Genomic DNA, 21,193 nt, shown 5'->3' on the forward strand with positions numbered 1-21,193 from the left:
TCCAGTCCTGCTGAGTCTAGCCTGCGTGGCTCTGGACCAACTGACGTCGCTTGTCTTTGTTGGTGGTGCGTTGGAGGACCTTCTGTGCCGCTGTTCGGCTTTTCAGGCCTGCCTGATACAGGCGGCGCTTCACAGTGCTTTTCGAAGCGTTAATCCGAAGGTTGGCCTTAATCTCTCAAGCAGAACACCTAAGGAAGTCCACCACAGCAGCCATCTATGATAGCAAGGTCTTTCTACGGCGTGGCTTCCGAGGAGCATCCCTTATTCATCGGTCGACCTTGTGTGTTTGAATAATGCGGTTCACTGTTTAAAGTGGCCTGTTACTTAATTTTGAAATAGTGCATTGACTGTGTTTCCTAGCCACAGTTCAACAATACGCAGCCTCTTGTTGTGTGGCACCAGAGCCATCGTAGAGCCGCCTTAATTGACGCCAACTGAAAAATCTTTCTTGAAGTGCGTGATTCTTTATCTGACGAGAAGGCGAACCAAACACCGCAGTCTTGCTGATGTGTCCAGTGACATTGGTCTCATTATAGATCATTCCCGTTGCCCGCCGGGGTAGTCTAGTGGATAAGCTACTCGGCTGCTGACCCGAAGGTCGCGGGCTCAAATCCCGGCTGCAGCAGCCGCATTTACGATGGAGGCGGAAATGTTGTAGGCCCGTGTGTGCTCAGATTTAGGTGCACGTTAAAGAATCCCAGGTGATCAAAATTTCCGGAGCCCTCCACTACGGTGTCTCTGATATTCATATGGTGGTTTTAGGATGTTAAACCCCAGAAATCAATCATCAATCAGATCATTCCCGTCAATTTCCTTGTAGCTCGAAAGAACGCGACCATTTTCAAGATTTTGCAACTTCGGCCGGGAATCGAGCCGATACGGAGCGCGGTCGCAACTGTAGCAAACGACAAACGAGCGCCGCCCACAGCACTCACTGCTCATGCACGAAACTAGTTGCCGCAGCCGGCCGGTGGTGGCGCCGAGCAGACAACAGGCGCTCCGCTGTTTCTTTTAACAGTAGACCCCTCTGTACAGAACAGCATCAGGATAGGCCCTAGTTTTCTCTCACAAAGAATTCTTATAAAAAAAATGTTTCTGAATGCTCACCCTGGTTTGGCAGCTCGCTGAGATCTGTAGGTCCAAAAAGACTTCTCGGACCAGGTGGACGCACTAGTGCCCTCAAATTGGTGCCCACCCACCAGCTCTTTCCTCTTAAACTCATTTATTCAATCTGAATCCTCCTACGGTGATTAATAATCGCAGCCAAAGTTGTATATACGGCTAGGAGAAACGAAGAAATATTCGGCATTGGTGTCACGAGTGGTCTTCACTGGCTGTACTATCAGTTACGTCGTTCTCAGCATCGTACCCCAGCACGTGCACCATTGGCTGCATTGTGAGTGTCGTCGTCCGCACCGTCGCAGCCAGGGCGCCCTGCACGTGCGCATCAGCTTTTACTGAATCCTTTCACAACGGTAAGCCACAGACAACTCTACGAGAGCTGACACTATAAAATTGAGAGATCTTACGTTCACCGAGACAATGCTGCAATACAGGCTCTAAAACAGGCCCTTGAAGCTGCGTGATAGCAGGAACTGCACACCGATGATCTGGCAGCCTTTTAAGCTACGCTAAATTGAGGACGGGAATGCAAGCCCCAGTGGCGGCGATCTTGCAAACCACGCAGCCGAGTGAGCTCACGATGTCAAAGGCTTGAAGTTTAAAGTTTCGTGAATGCCACTCACGTCTGCAGGATACATATTTGAAGGTAAAAAAGTCATCATTCATCTAGGTAAAAAGCACTTGAAGGTGAAAAACGCCTGCAACAACACCTCGCCGAACAAGAGCCGTCGCGGGCACGACAGCGTCAGCTACGTGACGATTGGGGGAGCTCAGATTTGGGTGCACGTTAAATTACTCCAGGTGGCCGAAATTTCCGGAGCCCTCTACTACGGCGTCTCTCATAATCATACAGTGTTTTTGAGACATTAAACTCCACATATCCATCAATCAATGATTGGGGGAGTGCATTCGTCAGGGCGAACACCGGCTTTTGGAGGAAGTTTCTCCAGTGGCACTTTGGCTTCAGTTGTGACGTCTGTGACCGCCTGTGGTTCGAGAACAACCAATGTGATTAATGCATTGCTAAACGCATTTAAACGTTCATTACAGTTCTCCATGACCATGGTCATGAGATGCACTATGTGCGGCATGTGAAATAAGCATTTGGGTAACTCAAGCCAAATGTGTGGTAACCTCATTAAGAAGCACGAACATTTAGCCAGTAATTGTGAAAAACTTCAGTGCAGCGTTCAGTTGAACTCGCTGCTGAACATTAGAGCCACACGTTTCAGCTTTCCCTGGCTAGCCTTTCGTACATGGAGTGCTGGGCGGAGACTTTTTTATTGCTTTGTCAGCACCCCCAAGAACAATAGGTGCTAATATTTAGCTAGTGCAAATTTAGCGAGAAAATGAAATGGTTCTTTTCAGATTGGAAGATTCAGGCAGCATGCTAAGGAGCGGCGCATACCATTCGTGCGCATAGGAATATGCGTGATGAACGCCTGCAATGAGCGAGAAATGGAGGCGCTTATGAGAGCAGGTAAGTTAGTTTTATGAAGTGTCATGTGTCATCGGTACAGTGAGTGCATATGCTGAATCAACAGAAGTTGCTACGGTATAAGCTGGCCGACATCTGGAGAGGGCAACCTGTCTTTGTTAAAAAGCGTGACGTATGTCTTGACAAAGATTGGTTCTTTTATCGAAACGTCGACCAACTTGTCTGAAGAATCATTACGCAGTCATTCAACTCATAATTTAATTGTGATTCTATGTGTCGACTCTCACCTGGATTTTTCGCGCTTGGCAAGATAACGAAAGTAGTAGAACAATGCAAGCAGTAAACTGAATTGAACTGACTTTAAAATATGAATTAAAAAGTTAACATTAGTTGGCCCAGATTTTTTAGCATACTCAAGATAACCGCACAGTTTCGCACCCCCGAAAAGGGATGCAAAATAAGCAACAGTGTTATTATTTCTTTATTATTTTATTAATAAATATCTCTGCGCAGTCCCGCCGACTGCTGCGAAATAACTTCTTCACGTCTATTTATAAAATAAATAAAATAAATGAGAGAAGTGGTAGCCGGTGCCGCGTTCACGTGCTACCTCACTTTTTAAGGCACAAGAAATGGCGAAGTAAGAATTTACAATATTTTTCGTATTTCTTTTCGAACTTACAGGAGTGAATAATAAGTTCACCTTAAGTGGTCGCTTCATATATGGAGTGTGTTTCTCTTCTGTTTTTATCAAGCATCGCAACAGGTCGCAGATACTAGTGTTCGCGCAGGCATGGTGTTGCATTCTCTGATGGTGTGCGGTTTTTAATTCACAAATAGGTAAATTCGTAACTTCAATCGCGACGTCTTGTAAAGTCTTTTTTTGTATTATGGTATTTTTCAGTGCTTCCCTCTTCAATTCACGTCACCATATCAGACTGCGTTACGGAAATTTCTCCTGGTGTGACAAAAGCGCAAGTTATTATCGGGTAAGTGCATGATTCGCGCACCTTGATAAGAGAAGCCAAGCCTGGTGAGGATACAACCTTCATAATTTGTTCTTGTTTTTTTTCCATTGCAGTGCAGTAATAGCTTTTCTGACGGCGATGATTGTTATTGGCACAGCCGTAGACATGCGTAGAGCAAGAGGGCTTCACAAAGACAGAAAGCCGAGTAAGTGCATGTGAAGCATGTTTGAGCACAGAGCAGGAGTGATTAAAGATGTTGGTTCTGAAGAATGCTTTGGTGTTCATCTGGTTCCATCATGAAAAAGGGATTGGGATATGTATATGATGCGCGTCATCTTTTCTTCAATGCAAATACTATTACAGACTTGAAGTTAGAGGTTATATTCGGGAAGGAGATCATCAAGTAGCGAAGCTGCGAACGTTAAGACTTCTACTACCATGTCAATTGTTCGTAAGAGACAATCAAAGTCTGAATGCTTCGTAACCTATTATATAACTTGGTCGCAAAACGTCGAAGATCACTTCCTATTCATAACACACTTGCAGACTTTACAAGCAGGTCATTTCCTACGTGTATGTCTCATTCTCCACTGCGTTATTGAACAGCTCGCTTTGACCATTTTTTGGGAAAAAGGCTGCGTGAAACAGCACCGTGAATATGTTTCTCAGTTTAAACAGCTACCTAAACTACCCTAGGACGTGACTCATTGCGCAAATGGCTACTCAAAACAATCCCGAGGTGCGACTTTTCCGTGCAAATGGCTTCTTAAGACAATCCTGGGATGGGACTCTTCTGTGTATGTGGCTGCGTAAAACATTGCCGGGATGGGACTTTTCTACCAAAATGGCCCCTTAAGCGCTGCTGCGATGATAGTACATTATGTAAGTATCTTTGTACTTAAGAAAAACCCCGACACGAGACACTTCACTGTTAAGAGCTTCAGTGTCAGATTCATGGAGATCTTCATTCGTAAGACACTCTTGACAACAGGCAGGCCACATTTGCTAGTTGCACGTCCAGCACAGGGCGTGAGACCTCGTCACTGAAAAATCTGGCGCCACCACTGGCGTGACGCCTTTTAGGCAGGATCAGCGGCAGCGTAGACTCCTTCGGGAGCAGCGATGTGCGCTGAAAACCGAATTTCAACTCAGCACTTTGGTTGTAATTGTGAATTAAAGGGGAGTTGTGCCGATTCCGCTATGTGCGCTCGACAACCCTGGAAAGCACTGCAGTATGCGGTGACTCTACGAAGCGCATTGTACGATATAGGCTAGTACTAGGTGTGCAATAGAGCCCGATGTCAGACAGCACGCGTGTCCTAAAGATAAGGAGCTGCGTGAAGCTTCGATTTTGAAATTTAGAAATTGCTAGCCGCTATCGGCTACACAACTAACGTGTATCCAGCACTTTCACGAGGAATATTTATGCTGCTAGGTGGGGCTACAATGTTCGGTTAGTGCTTACTGAGGCTCTCACCCACGCATGTTGGTCGGCTAATGGCGCATTTTCCTTGTAAGCCAGTCTATATGTTCCTCCGCTCCCGGTAGGATGGCTAAGAACTTTTCTCCCGTTCAGGAGGGGGGTGGAGAGTGAAGAGCGGCCTAACTTCACGTATGTTCGTACATATATAGGTTTGTATGCGTGCGACTAGAATATACACATGTGAAATTGGCAATATTTAGTAGTTTTAAACCTAGCAATGGTCCAACAACCCAACCCCTCCCCCTGTGGCGCATATTCATATCACCTCCAAGCTTTAGGTTCACCCCCAAATTCAAAACGATCCATCCCATCTTTATTTGTTTTTCTGTGGAGCCGTATGTATTCATAAATGAAAGGAGCGATACATTTTGCGTTAGATAGTTAATAATGCCACCAAAATTTCAGGATAATTTACAAAACGTGTTGCTCAATAATACTTAACATCGTGGTCCATTCTCACTTTTATGCCACTTAGCAGCAACTTGTTACAATAGTTTCACTCTTTCTTATGATAATTCCTACTTCATGCGGATCTTTGTGTACCGGCGTTCTTTCAAAAAATAATGTGTCAGACGTTGTTGTTCGACAGTTGTTCCCATCCGCGTTCTACCAGGCCACATGTTTTGCCTCAAAGACTTTTCTACTTAAACTGCAGCAGCGAAGCCTGCGGTTAGAGGTATGGGCCTATGCACGTTGTAATTCATAGGTGTGATTACCAGCGAGTTCACTATCATGGAAATAGAGAAACAAGAATTTCAATAAAAAAAAACTAAGGCAGCCTGACGCTAGTGGCGCCAAGCTTGAAGAAAATGTGCAGCTGTACAGCCTTCTTTGTTTCTCTTCAGCTTTCTTTTTCTTTCCTCCTCTTTTTCATTTTTTCAAGCTTTTGCTGGGTTTTATTTTTTCTAGCTATTTCTATTTTACTTCCTTTTTTATTTTTGTTTTTCTATTTGTGCCTTGCTTTTGACAACTTTTATGGCTGGTTTGTGTTGTCATGCATCCCTAGCCACAGTAGTAATGTCTTCACCAAGACATTCAAAGAACAAGAAGAAGAAGACTTCTCTTCGGGGCGTGCGCACGCTCAATGCGCTACGGCTGGCATGACTAATTAACCAGTTTCATTATCCTATCATGTCCACTTGATTATATAAGTATAAAATCAGATTATTGCTCTATTCTAAGAATACATTCGTTTTTGTAAATATTTGTATGCATTACATTAGGCAGCACACTTTCGTAGGCTATCGGCAATCTTTCTGTTATACCTCCATCATTCGAAATCTGAACAGTAAATTTTAAAACCACTCAATTCTTGGCCAATACCCCACAGTGGGTATGCGCCACTAACAATAGAAGAAGAAGAAGGAGAAGAAGAAGAAGAAGAAGAAGAAGAAGAAGAAGAAGAAGAAGAAGAAGAAGAAGAAGAAGAAGAAGTAGAAGAAGAAGAAGAAGAAGAAGAAGAAGAAGAAGAAGAAGTAGAAGAAGAAGAAGAAGAAGAAGAAGAAGAAGAAGAAGAAGAAGAAGAAGAAGAAGAAGAAGAAGAAGAAGAAGAAGAAGAAGAACAACAACAACAACAACAACAGTGCTATGTGTGGTTCAGCCTGTGTGACATCAAGCGATGACCACCGCATATGACAGGATACGGCTGCATACGACAACCCGGCCCCCTATAAAGTGTTTCGCACTTAAAAGAATGCACACCAGAGGGCGTCGCTCACGTATGTGAGCAAGCCTTAACCAATGACTGTGTAACATAAAAAAAAGAAAGCAGCGGGAAATTGCTTGCGGAGGAGATCGACAAACGTAGAGTCTGAAGCTATTTAAATTGTTAAAATAAAACATTCGAAAACTCGCAAGAAAAAAGTGAACCTTGCTTTAGGCACGCGCAAGTCCCCCATTTCCTTAACATTTTAAAAAATAAAGTCTCCAAAAGTTTTCGTTATGTTCACGCAACTATGATTACTTGTGTAATGCCATGCCTACGTGACTGTTTAATTGAGGCTTCAGTCAGGTGACTGTGCGTACGCTATGTGTACTCATTGTACCTATTTTGTAAAGAGATTACACCTGTAGAGAACTGTGTCTGCTTTATTATTTGAACTGTAAAGACTTCCCTCGTTTTCAGAGTATTCACAAAAATGCCCAGGTAAGCTCCGCGTGGTGTTGTCGTACAGTCATCATCATCAGCCTGACTACGTCCACTGCAGGACAAGGGCCTCTTCCATGTACCACCTGTTAACCCGGTCCTGTGTTTGCTGCTGCCAATTTATACCCACAAACTTATTAATCTCATCTGCCCACCTAACCTTCTGTCTCCCCCTAACCCGCTTGCCTTCTCTGGAAATCTAGTTAGTTACCCTTACTGACCAGCGGTTAGCCTGTCTAGGCGCTACATGCCCGGCCCATGTCCATTTACTCTTCTTGATTTCAACCATGAATTCCTTGACCTCCATTTGTTCCCTAATCCACTCTGCTCTCTTCTTGTTTTGTACAGTGTCGACAACCAAACCTAAGAAGAGGGCAGCCGGCGTTATTCTATACCAAGGGAAGCACGCAAAATATAGCGCGGCTTCTCACTTCCAAAAGGATTTGAGTGGTCTTGGCGCTTCTTAACTCGCTTTCGTAGAAAAGTTGTGTAAATACCTTTGACAATAGTTCATTTTTATTGGGCACATAAATGTATGGACGTATTTTCTTTTATAGTCGCATTGAAATGTAGCCATGGTGTCAAACCAACAATCTCGAGTTGAGCCAATGACGTATTCACTGATTAAGGCTCTCTGGCAGGCAAAGGCTGCGTACATCTTCATAACTATAGCCTGAACAGTGTTAATCACTACCACTTCAGACAATATCAAATGATATAAAGCGCCCTTTAAAATATAGTTTAGTTGGAAGTCAGAATAGGTTGATGGATACAAGCTTCGACTTGGTGGCACTTTTGATTTTGTCAACGTTAAACAAATTCAACAAAAGTGAGAGTTTTTGTATGCTTAAGACTCTTCCACTTTCTGGAACTTATTACAATTGGTGCAACATCTAGGTTCATGTTGTATAAAGGAGTCATTAATCGCACTGAATCCTTACAGTCTACATGTTATTTAGGAAGGCTGACCTGTCAGGAGTACCTATATACACAAGACTTTGTAATTAGGGCAACACAGAAATGTATTTGTTTACACTCGAGTAAAAGGATATGCCCTTATTTATAATGACAAATTATAGGTGTGGTGCAGTGCAGTGCGAATTAGGCTCAACCGTGTTCATACGCGCAATGCAGCATTATAACTCAATAGCGTTAGAGAGCTTGTGTCGCAGAAATTCCGCCGTCGGCACTGTTGGTTGTGAGTGAAATATCAAGAAACTAACAAATAAAATAAAGTATAGAATTTTCTGTCTCATTGAGGATCAAACCCGGGCAGTACGCGTGGCAAGCAGGTGTCCATCCACAAAGCCACGATGTTACTTGTAGCTGCTTCGGGTAAAACACTACAGAAATTCCATGTAATGGGAGGAAATTTAAAATCTAGTTGGGAGCCGGTAAATGGAAAGAACGTAGTGGGATAATCATAAAATGAACAGGTGAAGTGCCTCAGACTGGCTGGCCGACGTTTTGATAGGAGGACCTATCTTTTTCAAAGGCGCCGTGTCATACTTAGTGTGTTAGTTTTAAAGGGGTTAGTGGTGACGTCATCTGACACGCGCCACCACCAAGAGTTTCCTTAACCTATTTTGTTCGACAGGTGTCACGACGGAAACGAGCCCATTCAGCGATTTGTAAGCGCATTTGGGAGGCCATCAAACTATATCGAAAAAGCGCGTGCGCGCGTGCGTGCGTGTGTGCATGTGTGTGTGTGCGTGTGTGCGTGTGTAGCATCTGTGAGACATTATGAAAATTGTGAAAATTGTTTGTCGACTACAGCAGAACACCGTTCTAGCATAGGGAAGTGGCCCCACTGCACAGTCACTGCATTACTAAAGATATATCACGTTTGCGCGCGCGTGTGTTTGTGTGCGCCTTTGTGTGTGCGCCTGTTTGTGTGTAATAAAACGTAATAATAAACATGCACTTAGCGGTTGATTGATTGATATGTGGGGTTTAACGTCCCAAAACCACTATATGATTATGAGAGACGCCGTAGACCCAAATCTGAGTACACGGGCCTACAACATTTCCGCCTCCATCGGAAATGCAGCCGCCGCAGCCGGAATTTGAACTCGCGCCCTGCGGGTCAGCAGCCGAGTACCTTAGCCACTAGACCATCGCGGCGGGGCATGCACTTAGCGGTTGAAGGGCGCACTAGGGGCGGGATTTCACTATGGCGAAGCCTAAGGGTCTCCTAAGTTTTTCAACATTTATTTATTTACTCATTTTATCACGGTAGCCTTACAGGCCCTATTTTGAGGGTATTACGTAAGGAGGCCGTGCTAGCATAACAGTAATTTGAAACTAGAGAACGCAAAAAAAATCACAGCATATTCACGAAGTCAATGATAATGAGCGGGGCGAAGCTTTCATCAGCCTGTCCGTGCTTCCGTCCGCCAGTTCGTTCTTGCTTCCACCCGTCCGCGCATTCATCCATGCGTCCATTCATCTGACCGTGCGTCCATCCATCCATCCATACGTCCATCCATCTGTCCGTCTGTCGTCTAGTCTGTCTGTCCGTCCGTCCATGCCTTCATCTAGTGAACACTCCAAGTATCGTCATCTCTCATCCTGATGGCTACGTACGACAACAATGGAGGATGGGCTGACCCATGCCTTAAAGAGCTTCGCCCCTAAAAAATGACCTTTAATGAACAAAACTTTCTGAGCAGAGTACTGACTCAATAATCATTAAAAATGTGTGACGAACTGAAAACATACCTAAACTACGTCAATGCTAAAAATACTGGGGACGACTCATTAAGAACGAAGAACAATTAATAAAACACACATAGTCAACTCCCACTAACGTGTCGCCAATTTTGCAGGGTGAAGTTCAAAAGGAATATTGGAGCCCTATGTAGCATGTAGAACGGTAGTCACCTGATCTTGAGATAGTGGTATCAGCACAGATAAGCGCCTGATCAAATCGCGATGAAGGGAACTGTGATGCTTAAGTTTGTGGAACAAGCACAGTTGCGCTGATAACGAGTGACAAAAACTAAGCATTTTTTTAAAATCAACATTTGAAAAAAATTCTAAAGTTAGATGAACTTTTAGGTTATATCAAGCAAGCCACGCGGTTTCACACAGATTCAGTATCGTTAACAATGTCTCTAACCTATCATAGATATTTCGGTGGATTGTCGGTGTATATAAAGAAGCTTTGGCAATTTAGTAGGTGAATGAAATAAGTGGCGTTCCGTGGTGCTAAGGAGGAGGAGGAGAGGAGGAAAGGAAGGACAGGGAGGTTAGCCAGTTCTCAGACCGGCTGGCTACCCTGTGCAGGAAAGAGGGAAGTAAAAGATGACAAAAAGAGGTTTAAAAAAATGAGGTCTCGGAGACAGCGCTGTCATCTATGGAATGATTTTCCTTTTTTTTTCTTTTGTTCTTCAGTGGCGCTGAATCGGAGAGTAGCAGTTGTAAGGGGGAAGTAAACAAACAAGTTTTGCGTAAAGTCGCAATTAAACAAAACGCCCAGATTCCTGTAAGCTGGCATTCCTCGGTCGTGTTGCGATGTAAAGATTACGAAGTGGGTACATAGTAGACACTGGGTGTACGAGGCAAAAATTTAGTTTTTGCAAAGTAGGAGATTAGCGCAGTCCTGGGCCATGTGTTAAGCATATATAGCAGGGTTGCCAACCGTAGGGTGATTGCCCTACTTGTCAGGTATTCTCAGAATTTTTCGGTAGTGTCAATGTAGAATTTTTCGGGGCGTCAATGTAGGGTTATTTCATCATTTCGCTCATCGGTGATCAGTGACAAGCGTAGAAGATTCATGCGACATATCCAAACGTTATTATCTTGGAGAGAACCCAATTATAACTGTCTTTACACCATTGTAAACCACACAAAAGACGAAAGATAATACGTCTAACATGGTTCTGCTAAATTTGTAGTTTTCATTTCTCTGCATATTTTTTTCTCTCTCTCTGTCAGCAACCATGTAATCGTTGCATGTAAGTGATTTTAAATTTTGTGACTGTTGTCGGCTGCAGTTGTTAAGGCGAAAGCATCATATGCCCCATCATGCACAAAAAGTGATGGTGGACATCAACGCGAGTGTCACAAAACATCATCATAAATTGATGCCTCATCATGTCATTGTGGCATGGAATACCATGGTAATTTTTGATGTCGTGATGAAGTAATTGTGACGTCAGTGTGGCATCACAACTTGACGCCCATTGATGAAGTTAACCCATCTCATTGTCGCATGATTAAAGTAGAGCTGATTCTGGAGGCGCCCCATACTCCTGGACGTCGTATACAGGGTACCTTGTGAATACGTTATCATTGTTACACGGCTGTATTTCTAGGTGCAGGAGAAAACGTAGGGTAAGGAAAAAGTTGTGTAGTGAAGAGAATTTCTTAGGGAACTTCAGTGATTTTGCCCGTATCTATCCGTCCGTCCGATCGTCCATCCGTCCGTCCGTCCGTCCGTCCGTCCGTCCGTCTATCTATCTATCTATCTATCTATCTATCTATCTATCTATCTATCTATCTATCTATCTATCTATCTATCTATCTATCTATCTATCTATCTATCTATCTATCTATCTATCTATCTATCTATCCGCCTACGACTTTCAGCTCTCCTGGCTGTTTTGATACTGGTACCAATACCAAAAGTGGTATGGAATAACATGACTGTATGACGGGCGTAATTTACAGACCCCAACGTGGAAATCATTACATGCATGTGATATAAGTCATGACTATACGCCACGCTCATGATGCGCTCGCGGACGTTTTAGATAGCTTCACATATGCCAAATTTGGTATTACGGGACGCGAACGGACGACGGAGGTAAATAACACGTCCAAACTCGATAATAATGACAAGCGCTTGATGTCAAACATGACTACATGAGACGCTCATTGTGCGCTCGTGGCCTTTTCGCAATCTTCATATATACGATATTTGGTGTTACGTGACGTAAATGAATCGTGAAAGAATATGACTGTAGCAAACATGATAATCACAATCTGCGTGTCATCTAAGAACATCACAACATACCGCGCTCATTATGTGCTCGCGGCCACTTCGCTAGCTTGACATATACAAAAGTTGGTATTACTTGACGTGAATGGACGACGAAGGTAAATGACACGTCCAAACATGATAATCATGATATGCATGTCATAGAAAACTTGACTACATGATACGCTCATAGCGCACTCGTGGTGGTTTCGCTAGCTCCACATGTACGACGTTTGGTATTACGTGACTTGAATAGACGATGAAGGTAAATGACAAGTGGGAACATGATAATCATGACATGCGTGTCAAGTGAAACATGACTGCATGCTAAGGTCATAGCGTGCTGGCGGCCGTTTCACTAGCTCTTCATATATCGAATTCGACATCACGTGACTTGAATAAACTACGAAAGTATATTACACATCCAAACATAATAATCATGACATGGAAGTGATGTACGGCATAATTTACGCCCACCTCGTAACGTTGTGCTGATGTGAAAGTGACATATAAACTTTCCTCATTCGTGCTTCCCATATAATGGATTCCCACTGTAGGTGGGATCTGCGAATATTTTTGAATATTCAATTATGATCTTCAAGAAATGTGATGACTTGCGAATGAATAATGTATCGGTTATGTTTGCAATGAATGCTGCTCAATTATCATTCCTACTAATTAAGTGGTAATGAACGTTCACTGCATTTTTAGGCGCAAATATTCACCTGTTTTTAGGGTTAAAACTAGTGGCAAGTAAACGAATGAATATTTCAGATAGTACTCAATAAAGAACATGGTATTGAGTATTTTAATATTTTCGTTTGATGTGATCCGACGTTGATGAACTTTTCAGTATGTGTAAAAGGTAGTAACGAGCAGTTGTTATTTACAAATTCAGAGATGTCGGTGTAATTTTGGGCAGGTCCCCCCAAGCATGCACTGAGATCTGTTCAGGTTAAGGTGCAACTGAATGCGTCGTTCAGTAAATGCACACACTGATCTTCGGGGACTACGTCGCCGTCACAATTGCATAAGATTTCGTCACGGCATAGGCAGGCGCTTATAATACGCCATAATTGTTGAGGATTGGCTTCAATAGTGATAATAAATCACAGCTGTGAAAGTGTTGGTATGGGAATATATTTAGCGAAAAATAGTTTTGCCACATTGTTTGCATCTAAACCATGACACAAAATCTCTGTCTTTATGAATCGGCATTCTTCAAAAATACCTCTTTGAACTCGTGGAGGCATTGCAATTGCTTATTGAACCAAAGAGCGAACACTTTTGTTATGAACTTATGTTATGTATGTTTCATTAAAACAAAAGAAGTGTCTCTGAACTTAAACGAGGTCTTTAATATTATTTCAGCTTATGCATATTCATGATAGTGTCCGAAAAGATAACTGACGTAAGTTAATTCGGGTAAAGTATGCCACTCTAGCCTATAATTTATTGTATTTCGCCGTAATATGTACTATTTTCATATATTTGTGAAGCTTACGTTTTCGCATACTAGACTATAGCTTAGGAATTACTTAGTAATTGCTTGGACAACAGTAACCCACTTTACACATACATGAATTAAGGCTTCCATGATGCACTTTTATTATGATAATAATAAGAAGTTTGTCAATAAGATATTCAGACTCCCTCTTGACGCATTTCGTTTTTCTTTTTTTTCAGATATTTTAGTCACTGCCCTGAGGTCTTTCTCCTTGGTGACTAACACTCGAGCCATATTTAAAACAGCGAAAGAAGAAGGGTCTGAAGGGCCCAGCCAGGGATTTCTGCATGGCATCAGATTCATCAGTCTAATATGGGTGGTAGTGGGACACTGCTACGTCTCAAACTCGCACGTGTGGTGTACGTGAGTCCAAAATATATTTTGCTTCAAGTGATAAGAACATTATTGATATAATGAACTAAAGTGAATTGATTGATTGATTGATTGATATGTTGAGCTTGAGTCCCAAAACCACCACATGATTATAAGAGACGCTGTAGTGAAGGGCTCCAGAAATTTCGACCACCTTTGGTTCTTTAACGTGTGCCCAAGTGTGAGCAGACGTGCCTACAGCATTTTCGCCTCCATTGTAAATGCAGCCATCGCAGCCGGGATTCAATCTCGCGACCTGCGGGTCAGCAGGCGAGTATACCTTAGTCGCTAGAGCACCATGGCGGGGCGAATTGCAGTGCATTTTCAGAGAACTTCAGGCTTCACTGAGCATTGGTAGACACTGCACCCTGCACACGCACACGCCCACACACATGCACATACACGCGTGCGCACGCGTACAAGCCACATGTCTGTGATAAACAAGGGAAAACATAACAAAACTGTGCAAAATACAAACTTATCGACCTGAGGCGAGTGAACTGTCCCTCGCCCAGGGAGGTAAGCACCAAGTAGGCATTATCGCTATATGCGAAGCATCAATTACGAACGGGTGTTTGCTTGTTGACTTGTCTCGCTTTCTGGCACGGTTTTGCGGCTATAAAAACCAGCTATAAGGTTTCTGCAAGCGGGCAACGTGCCAGCACGTGGCTGTTTTCCTTGAGGGGTAGAAGACACAAGACTCGTACTCGCTCTCCTCCCTTTTTGAGCATCTTCTGTGGTGTCGCTGTTTGTTTTTCGTTCCAAATGCGGCACTTACAAGGCGCACGTGATTACTATAAAATACTAAGGGGCTTTCGTATTCGTACGCTTCGATAGATCGCTGGCAATTGATGCTGCCGGAGGTGTTAAAAGTCAAGGAGCTGAAGACAGAATAGACAAATAGAACTAGCCATCTAAGCGATGAAGGCAAGAACAGCAAGGACACCAATCCCTTGTTGAAATAAGAGAAAGAAAAAAAACATTGAGTAATGTTACCTTCGTGCATCGGTGCGGCAGATGCAGTTGCAAGTGTTTTATAGCGAAGCTGTATAACATTAGGCGATTCATGACTGCGCAAACAGATAACTTGCCAACAGTTACGTACTCCACAGAAACCTTTTAGCAAGTAGGTGCCACATAAAGTCGATGAACCCTACTACTCGCCAATGGTGCATTGGCAAAACAACACACATGGTACTAAAGAAGCATTCATACGAAAAAATTATAAATAAATGTATGAGCAAAAAAGTTATAATGAACTTCGAACTACACTTTTGGCCCTCTTAAACCTAGATAAAAGAGCAATAAAGAAGAGTATGCTATCTTCGGAAGTGTTTCGCGTTTTTATAGACTTCATCAAAAATATGGGCCACCTTCACTGTGGGTCATCCACGTTCAGAGTTTGAAATGGTTCATGAATTCTTACAGTAAAGTTCAATTAAATAATAATGGTTTGGATAAATTTTTGTCACACCTCATGAATGTACTGCCTATTACTCTAAATAAAACATTGTCCTCACGCTTCGATTGCGCTAATTTTACAACTTCTCCTTTCCTTTCAACAACCCTTACGGAATTTCGCTGAGTATTCAGCCAGTGCTTCATATAAATGAACAGTTATTATTTGAGTTTTACATGTAAAAAATCAAGCGAATTCGTGAAATGTGCAGCCATGGTACCTCGATCTGTGAATGGAGAAGTGACTAGTATACTATTGTACCTGCAAAATCTTATATGCGGATATTTTCGCATTTTGCGTCTTGCGTCTGGCGAAGCCATGACCTCTCACTCAGCCGCTTCACATCAGCGCTGGGGTATTGCACCAAGTATCAGTGTGTTTTTCTGCTAGTTTTCTAACGACGATAGTCTTTCTTAAAGACCTTCTACGCGAAAATTCTGGTCTGTACGTTTCTCTGTTTGTCCACCCTTAACGGTACCTTAAACGGCACCAAAGTGACCAAACGAAACTCTAAACGGCCGACCCGATCCGCAGCACCCACCAATCTTGCTCGAAATTCAGCGTTCATACTTGTGCGATTGTCAATTAAAAAAATTGGCCCCGTATATGCACGTAATCTGCTAATATCGTCAAAAGACGATAGTCTTGCGTGTGGAGAGAGTGAACAAAACATTTATTTTATTTTCTGCGCAAGAAAATCGGTGAATGGTACTCCGGAGGCGCTGCGTTAAAGTACCTCGAGCGGGCTGTGGAGGCTCACGAGCGCATCAAGTCATGTCACACGTGAGCCATGAGCGCCATCGGGCAGTTTCTTTTGGAAAACAAAGCGCGTGGCGGTGCGCGCCCGTATCAGAGGTGATAGGGTGTAGAACTCGAGGCGACGGGTAGGTGCCACCACCATCTCGTCTTAGCAAAGCGTTGGAAACTCTTCCCATTCCGTGCAAGCGTTGCATGGTAAGCGCAGAAAGATGAGCGCTACGGTCCTTAAAATGACCTATGTATGCGTTTTCTAGTAAGAGATGCATAAGCAGAATATATGCGTGTTATTATGGTGCCCCATACATGCGCAACAATTGCTTTTTAATTGACAATTGCACAAGCTAGAAAGCTCAACCTTGAGTAACATTGGTGGTCGCTGCGGATGGGGTCGGCTGTTTCAAGTATTGGATGCCGGTAAGAGTGGAAAACAGACAAACGTACGGACAGACAGACAGACAGACAGACAGACAGACAGACAGACAGACAGACAGACAGACAGACAGCGCAAAATTTCTGCGTTTAAGGGCCCCAAGAAAGAATATCTTCTTTAAAACAATTATTTTGCATATATGAGGCACCATAACAACATGTAAATATTACGTATGTGTATTTTTTACTTGAAAAGGCATACATAAATAATTTTAAGAATTGTAGCCTTTATAACGCTTGCACGATACGGCAAGTGTTTCCAACGCTTTGCTAAGACGACACGGTAGGGGCACCAACCCGTCGCTTTGCGTTCTACACCTTATCACCTCAGAGACAGGCGCGCACCGCGCGCGCCTCGTTTTCCCGGATAACTGCCAGATAACGCTCATGTCTCACGTGTGACGTTACTTGATGCGCTCATTCGCCTTCGCTTCACATTCGAGGCACTCTAACACAGCGCTTGCAGAATACCGTTCAGCAATTTTCTCGCGCAGAACATCAAATAAACGTTTCGTTCACTCTCTCCAGACGCAAGACTATCGTCTTCCGATGACATTTGCGGTGTAACATGCAGATACAGAGCCAACTTTTTTTTATTGCGATGGCAATTACACACACACTCCCTACTGGTTTTTGTCGGGGCATCACAGTGCCGGTAAGTACAAGTATAGAACACTTTTATGTGCGCTGCCACAGATTCAACCCTGCGACTTATGGCTCCGCAGCGCGATGCATCAAACAACTCCGCCACGCAATATGCCTTCTCCAGCATACTGACGCTACACGCCGAACTCTGACGGGCGTCAGCGTGGCCGAGGGTGGTCGTAAGATGGCACAAAGAAGTCGTAATAAACTCCGTTACCTTGAACATCTTTCTACAGAATATAGGGATGTGCGTCTCTGCCCTGTACTCTGACTTACGCAGGGTCAACCGTTCTCGTGCACTTATCTCTTGCGAGGAAATGTTTTTATGCGTTGTGGTTTCGCCGTAAAGCCTGCCTTGAAATTATAGACCACACGAATGTCACTTCAATTGACAGCGGTCATGTTTGCAAAAGGAGTGAGCTGCTATAAATAGAAGAGCCAAGCTGAGAGCTTTTCATTGGTTGCGCGTGATCGACTGTTGCAGTGTGCGCTCAGACAGTAGGAAGGACGGACGAAATGAGCATACATATATGCACATAACTAGTGAGAACTAGCAACTGTCACAGTTGTTTGTACGTTACATCTGCACGTCTACACTTCTGTGGTCACTATTTAGTACACAGCTATACAACCAACCATCGGGAACCAACAGCTGTCACAGTTACTTCGCGCTCGTCCTGTGTATACGTGTGTACATTTAGTGCTCCTTCCTTTTGTTTGAGCAGAGGCCCGTGTGCTCAGATTTGGGTGCACGTTAAAGAACCCCAGGTGGTCGAAATTTCCGGAGCCCTCCACTACGGCGTCTCTCATAATCATATGGTGCTTTTGGGACGTTAAACCCCACATATCAATCATTTTGTTTAGGCAGCGTGCTGCAAATGTTGAGCTGCTAGTCTTACTGCATGTAACATTGGCCTTTGTTTTTATACAATTTTTTGTCTTTGCAGGAAAATTGTCACAATTTTCGTGAATTGGTATGGTTCTTCATAAATATCGGTGTAATTATAAGCAAGGTATTTTGTTTGGAGAGAGGCACTCATATGAAATGAGATGGCTAATTCTTGTGCATTTTGCTTTTCAGTCTCTTAAATAAGATAAATCTGCAATCTCCTTGTTCACCTTTTGCCGCAGATGATTGCTTCGTTGTGTACCATGCTTGGCGTTAGTACTGTGAATTTATACGACAATTCATGGTTCATGGGTTTGCTTGGACGAATATAGATGGAATGTTCACCGGTCCGACTGACCAATAAAAAAGTAAAAAAAGATGAAGCACCTTTATTTGATAACACAAAGAGCAGTCATAAATTAAAGGAATGGTAATGTCTTTGAGAGATGGTAATAACACGAAGTGTAACAAAAACCGTGTTGTAGAAAGAGCTGGATGAAAAAAAATTGTCTACGTATTTACACGTTTCACTGCTAACGTCGTCGAAAGGTGATATTTTGTAGAGAGTGAATTAACCTTTTTTTATGTTGTGCTCAAAAAAAATGCTGAATAGTATTCTGGGGGCGCTGAATAAGACATGAGCGCCATCTGACCATAATCTTAAAAAAAAAAACGAAAGAATTGACTGCAATATTCAGCAAGCCCATGCCATCTCCGAGGCCATAATTTGTAGAATGCAAAGCCACGGATAGGTGGCAGCATTATATCCATCTTAGCTATGCACGAAAAAGCGGCTATTTTCTACGCTTTCCTCACAATGTCAGCGCAGCGTAATAAACGCCATGGTTCTTGTAATTGCTTTTGTGTGCCTTTTCTAGTATAAATAAACAAGCCATGAAATATTGACGTGTTGATATTTTGCCTGAAATATGCGAAATATTTTTTTATTCGACATTGAGCACAAATATAAACGCAGAATCAAGATAAATATCGGTGGGCGTTGAGGAAGGGGTTGAACTTCAACGTAGTACATAAATGGTTTCGGTTGACAGACAGACGAATTGACGACGAACAACAGACAGCCAGAAATATCAACTCAATGTGTTACGTTTTGTTTGCAGCCCGCATGGTCAACGTAATATTATACGCTGATGGCTGGACGAGTGTGTTCGCAGGATTGGGAAGCATGGGCTTCGACAGTCTCTTCTTTCTGACGTACGTATACGCTTTGATATCACACTATAACAATGTGGTTTCTAAACGCAGAGGTCTTGTTTTGCTGCTGCATGGTGGTTAGGATATGTGTAAATGTGGAGTTATATAATTGGAACACTTGCATACTTCTTGCACGATTTTGTTCTCTCTACTGAAAAATAATGTGTATCTTTCACACTTGTTTCTAGAACATTCAAAAACTTTTAAAAAGTTTACTGTTGGCAGATACTGCGTGAGTGCTCTTTTGAGAAATTTGTGCGATACTAAAAGGAACGAAAATATGTAGAATCGCGCGTCATGGGCGTTGAAAGGTGATAGAAAAAGAGAGATAGATGAAATCAAAACATTGGGAAGTAACCAGTTCGCTACCCTGCGTAGGGGTGGGGAAACAGGGGCTATACGGAAGACAAAATTGGATAAATAAAAGCGAAAAAAAAACACATTTACACACACACGGACACACACGCAGTGCGATCACATCAAAGACGTTCTGAGAGGCAATTTGTACGCAAAAAGCACCGTAGCGCTTGCACAGCCTTTTTTTTTTTCAGACGTTAGCTCCGGTCGATAACGCACGATTCGTTCTTCGGAAAGAGTTCAATCGTCTAGTTCATCAAACGTAGTGCAAAGCACCTGCCTCTTTTAACAGTACTATGGGCACTCGCGCACAATATGTTCAATTGTTTCAACACTGCCACAGTGTTCACATGTTGAGGTGTGGGCCATCCCTATGCGAAGTGCGTACGCGTGCGTAAATGTGCCATCCAAACATACATACCTACACAAAAGCGTAGCGTCGCATCGGTGAAGTTCTCGGGGAATTAAAAGACTGAGGGTTCGATCAAATTATACAACCGTGCTTGCTTGAAGTGTGGCTCATTCCACAGTGACGAGGTGCGCCGGCGAGCAAGCATGCGGAGCTATCCTGCAGCGTCACTCCTCGCGAGTGTTATTGGTATCTGATTGTATTCTGTATGAGCTGAATGGGCAGCCTAATCGGCCCGTTCATGGGCGACTATTCCCAGAAATTTGAGAGCCACATTGACAAGGTATTTCACGTCTGTTTTTTAATAAGCGGTGGGCATCTTCTGCAATCTCAAATACCAGCTGCTCGTGCGGGCCGCAGCATAGTGGTGACCAGGGGGATTGCAGTGCCACCTTGGATTCACTGAAGATCACTCATTTTTGTGCCTGTTCATCAATGAGGAAATGTAATGCTACACGTATTGCCGCGTGCTCTGCTGCTGCTGTAGATGTCGTCGGGTGAAACGTCTTAAACTTGATTGTTCGGGCCTTCACAGGTATTACGACGGCTGCGGTTGAGCTGTTCGACATAATAGAGCCGATGGTGTATACGTGCATCGAGCCTTGGTACTTTTTAAACAGCTGGAGCAAGGCAAGCTGTTTAAGAACCGGTAACAACGTGTCTGCTTTTTTACGCATGCCAGGTATCACCAGGCTCATGCTAGGAAGAGTCAGGCACCTCGGAAAGATCTAAGGTCTGGCGGTGGTTGAGAAGCATATTTGCCAATACTCGCGATATGCAGCTACCATTTGGCAAAAAGAGGTGCATGGTCTGTCTGCTGGTAAAGAGGCTAGGAGTTGGCGGGGAGTCCGAACAAGATGTCTCACGTGTGTCCCGAGTGTTTCAACGTCAGTGTGTGTCTTCACGAGGTGGTCTCCAGTAATTGCTATAAAAGCCGCCGTCGACGCGCAAACAGGCAGGCCTAGGCATATTCGTAATGCTTGGGCCTGAACACTTTGTAATATTGAAAGG

At 43.4% G+C, this 21,193-nt stretch overlaps 1 protein-coding gene across 1 annotated transcript in view; it reads left to right on the forward strand.

Moving 5' to 3' along the window:
- Positions 1-21,193, forward strand: part of LOC119168309 (nose resistant to fluoxetine protein 6) — a 106,715-nt gene that overhangs the window by 24,545 nt on the left and 60,977 nt on the right. Inside the window, exons 3-7 of the mRNA XM_037419712.2 lie at positions 2,491-2,602; positions 3,465-3,549; positions 3,642-3,733; positions 13,828-14,007; positions 19,323-19,416. Of these exons, the coding sequence (XP_037275609.2) occupies positions 2,491-2,602; positions 3,465-3,549; positions 3,642-3,733; positions 13,828-14,007; positions 19,323-19,416 (563 nt within the window). The remainder of the gene's footprint in view (positions 1-2,490; positions 2,603-3,464; positions 3,550-3,641; positions 3,734-13,827; positions 14,008-19,322; positions 19,417-21,193) is intronic.

The sequence above is a fragment of the Rhipicephalus microplus genome, chromosome X (genome assembly GCF_043290135.1).
Source record: "Rhipicephalus microplus isolate Deutch F79 chromosome X, USDA_Rmic, whole genome shotgun sequence".
Lineage (NCBI taxonomy): Eukaryota > Metazoa > Arthropoda > Arachnida > Ixodida > Ixodidae > Rhipicephalus > Rhipicephalus microplus.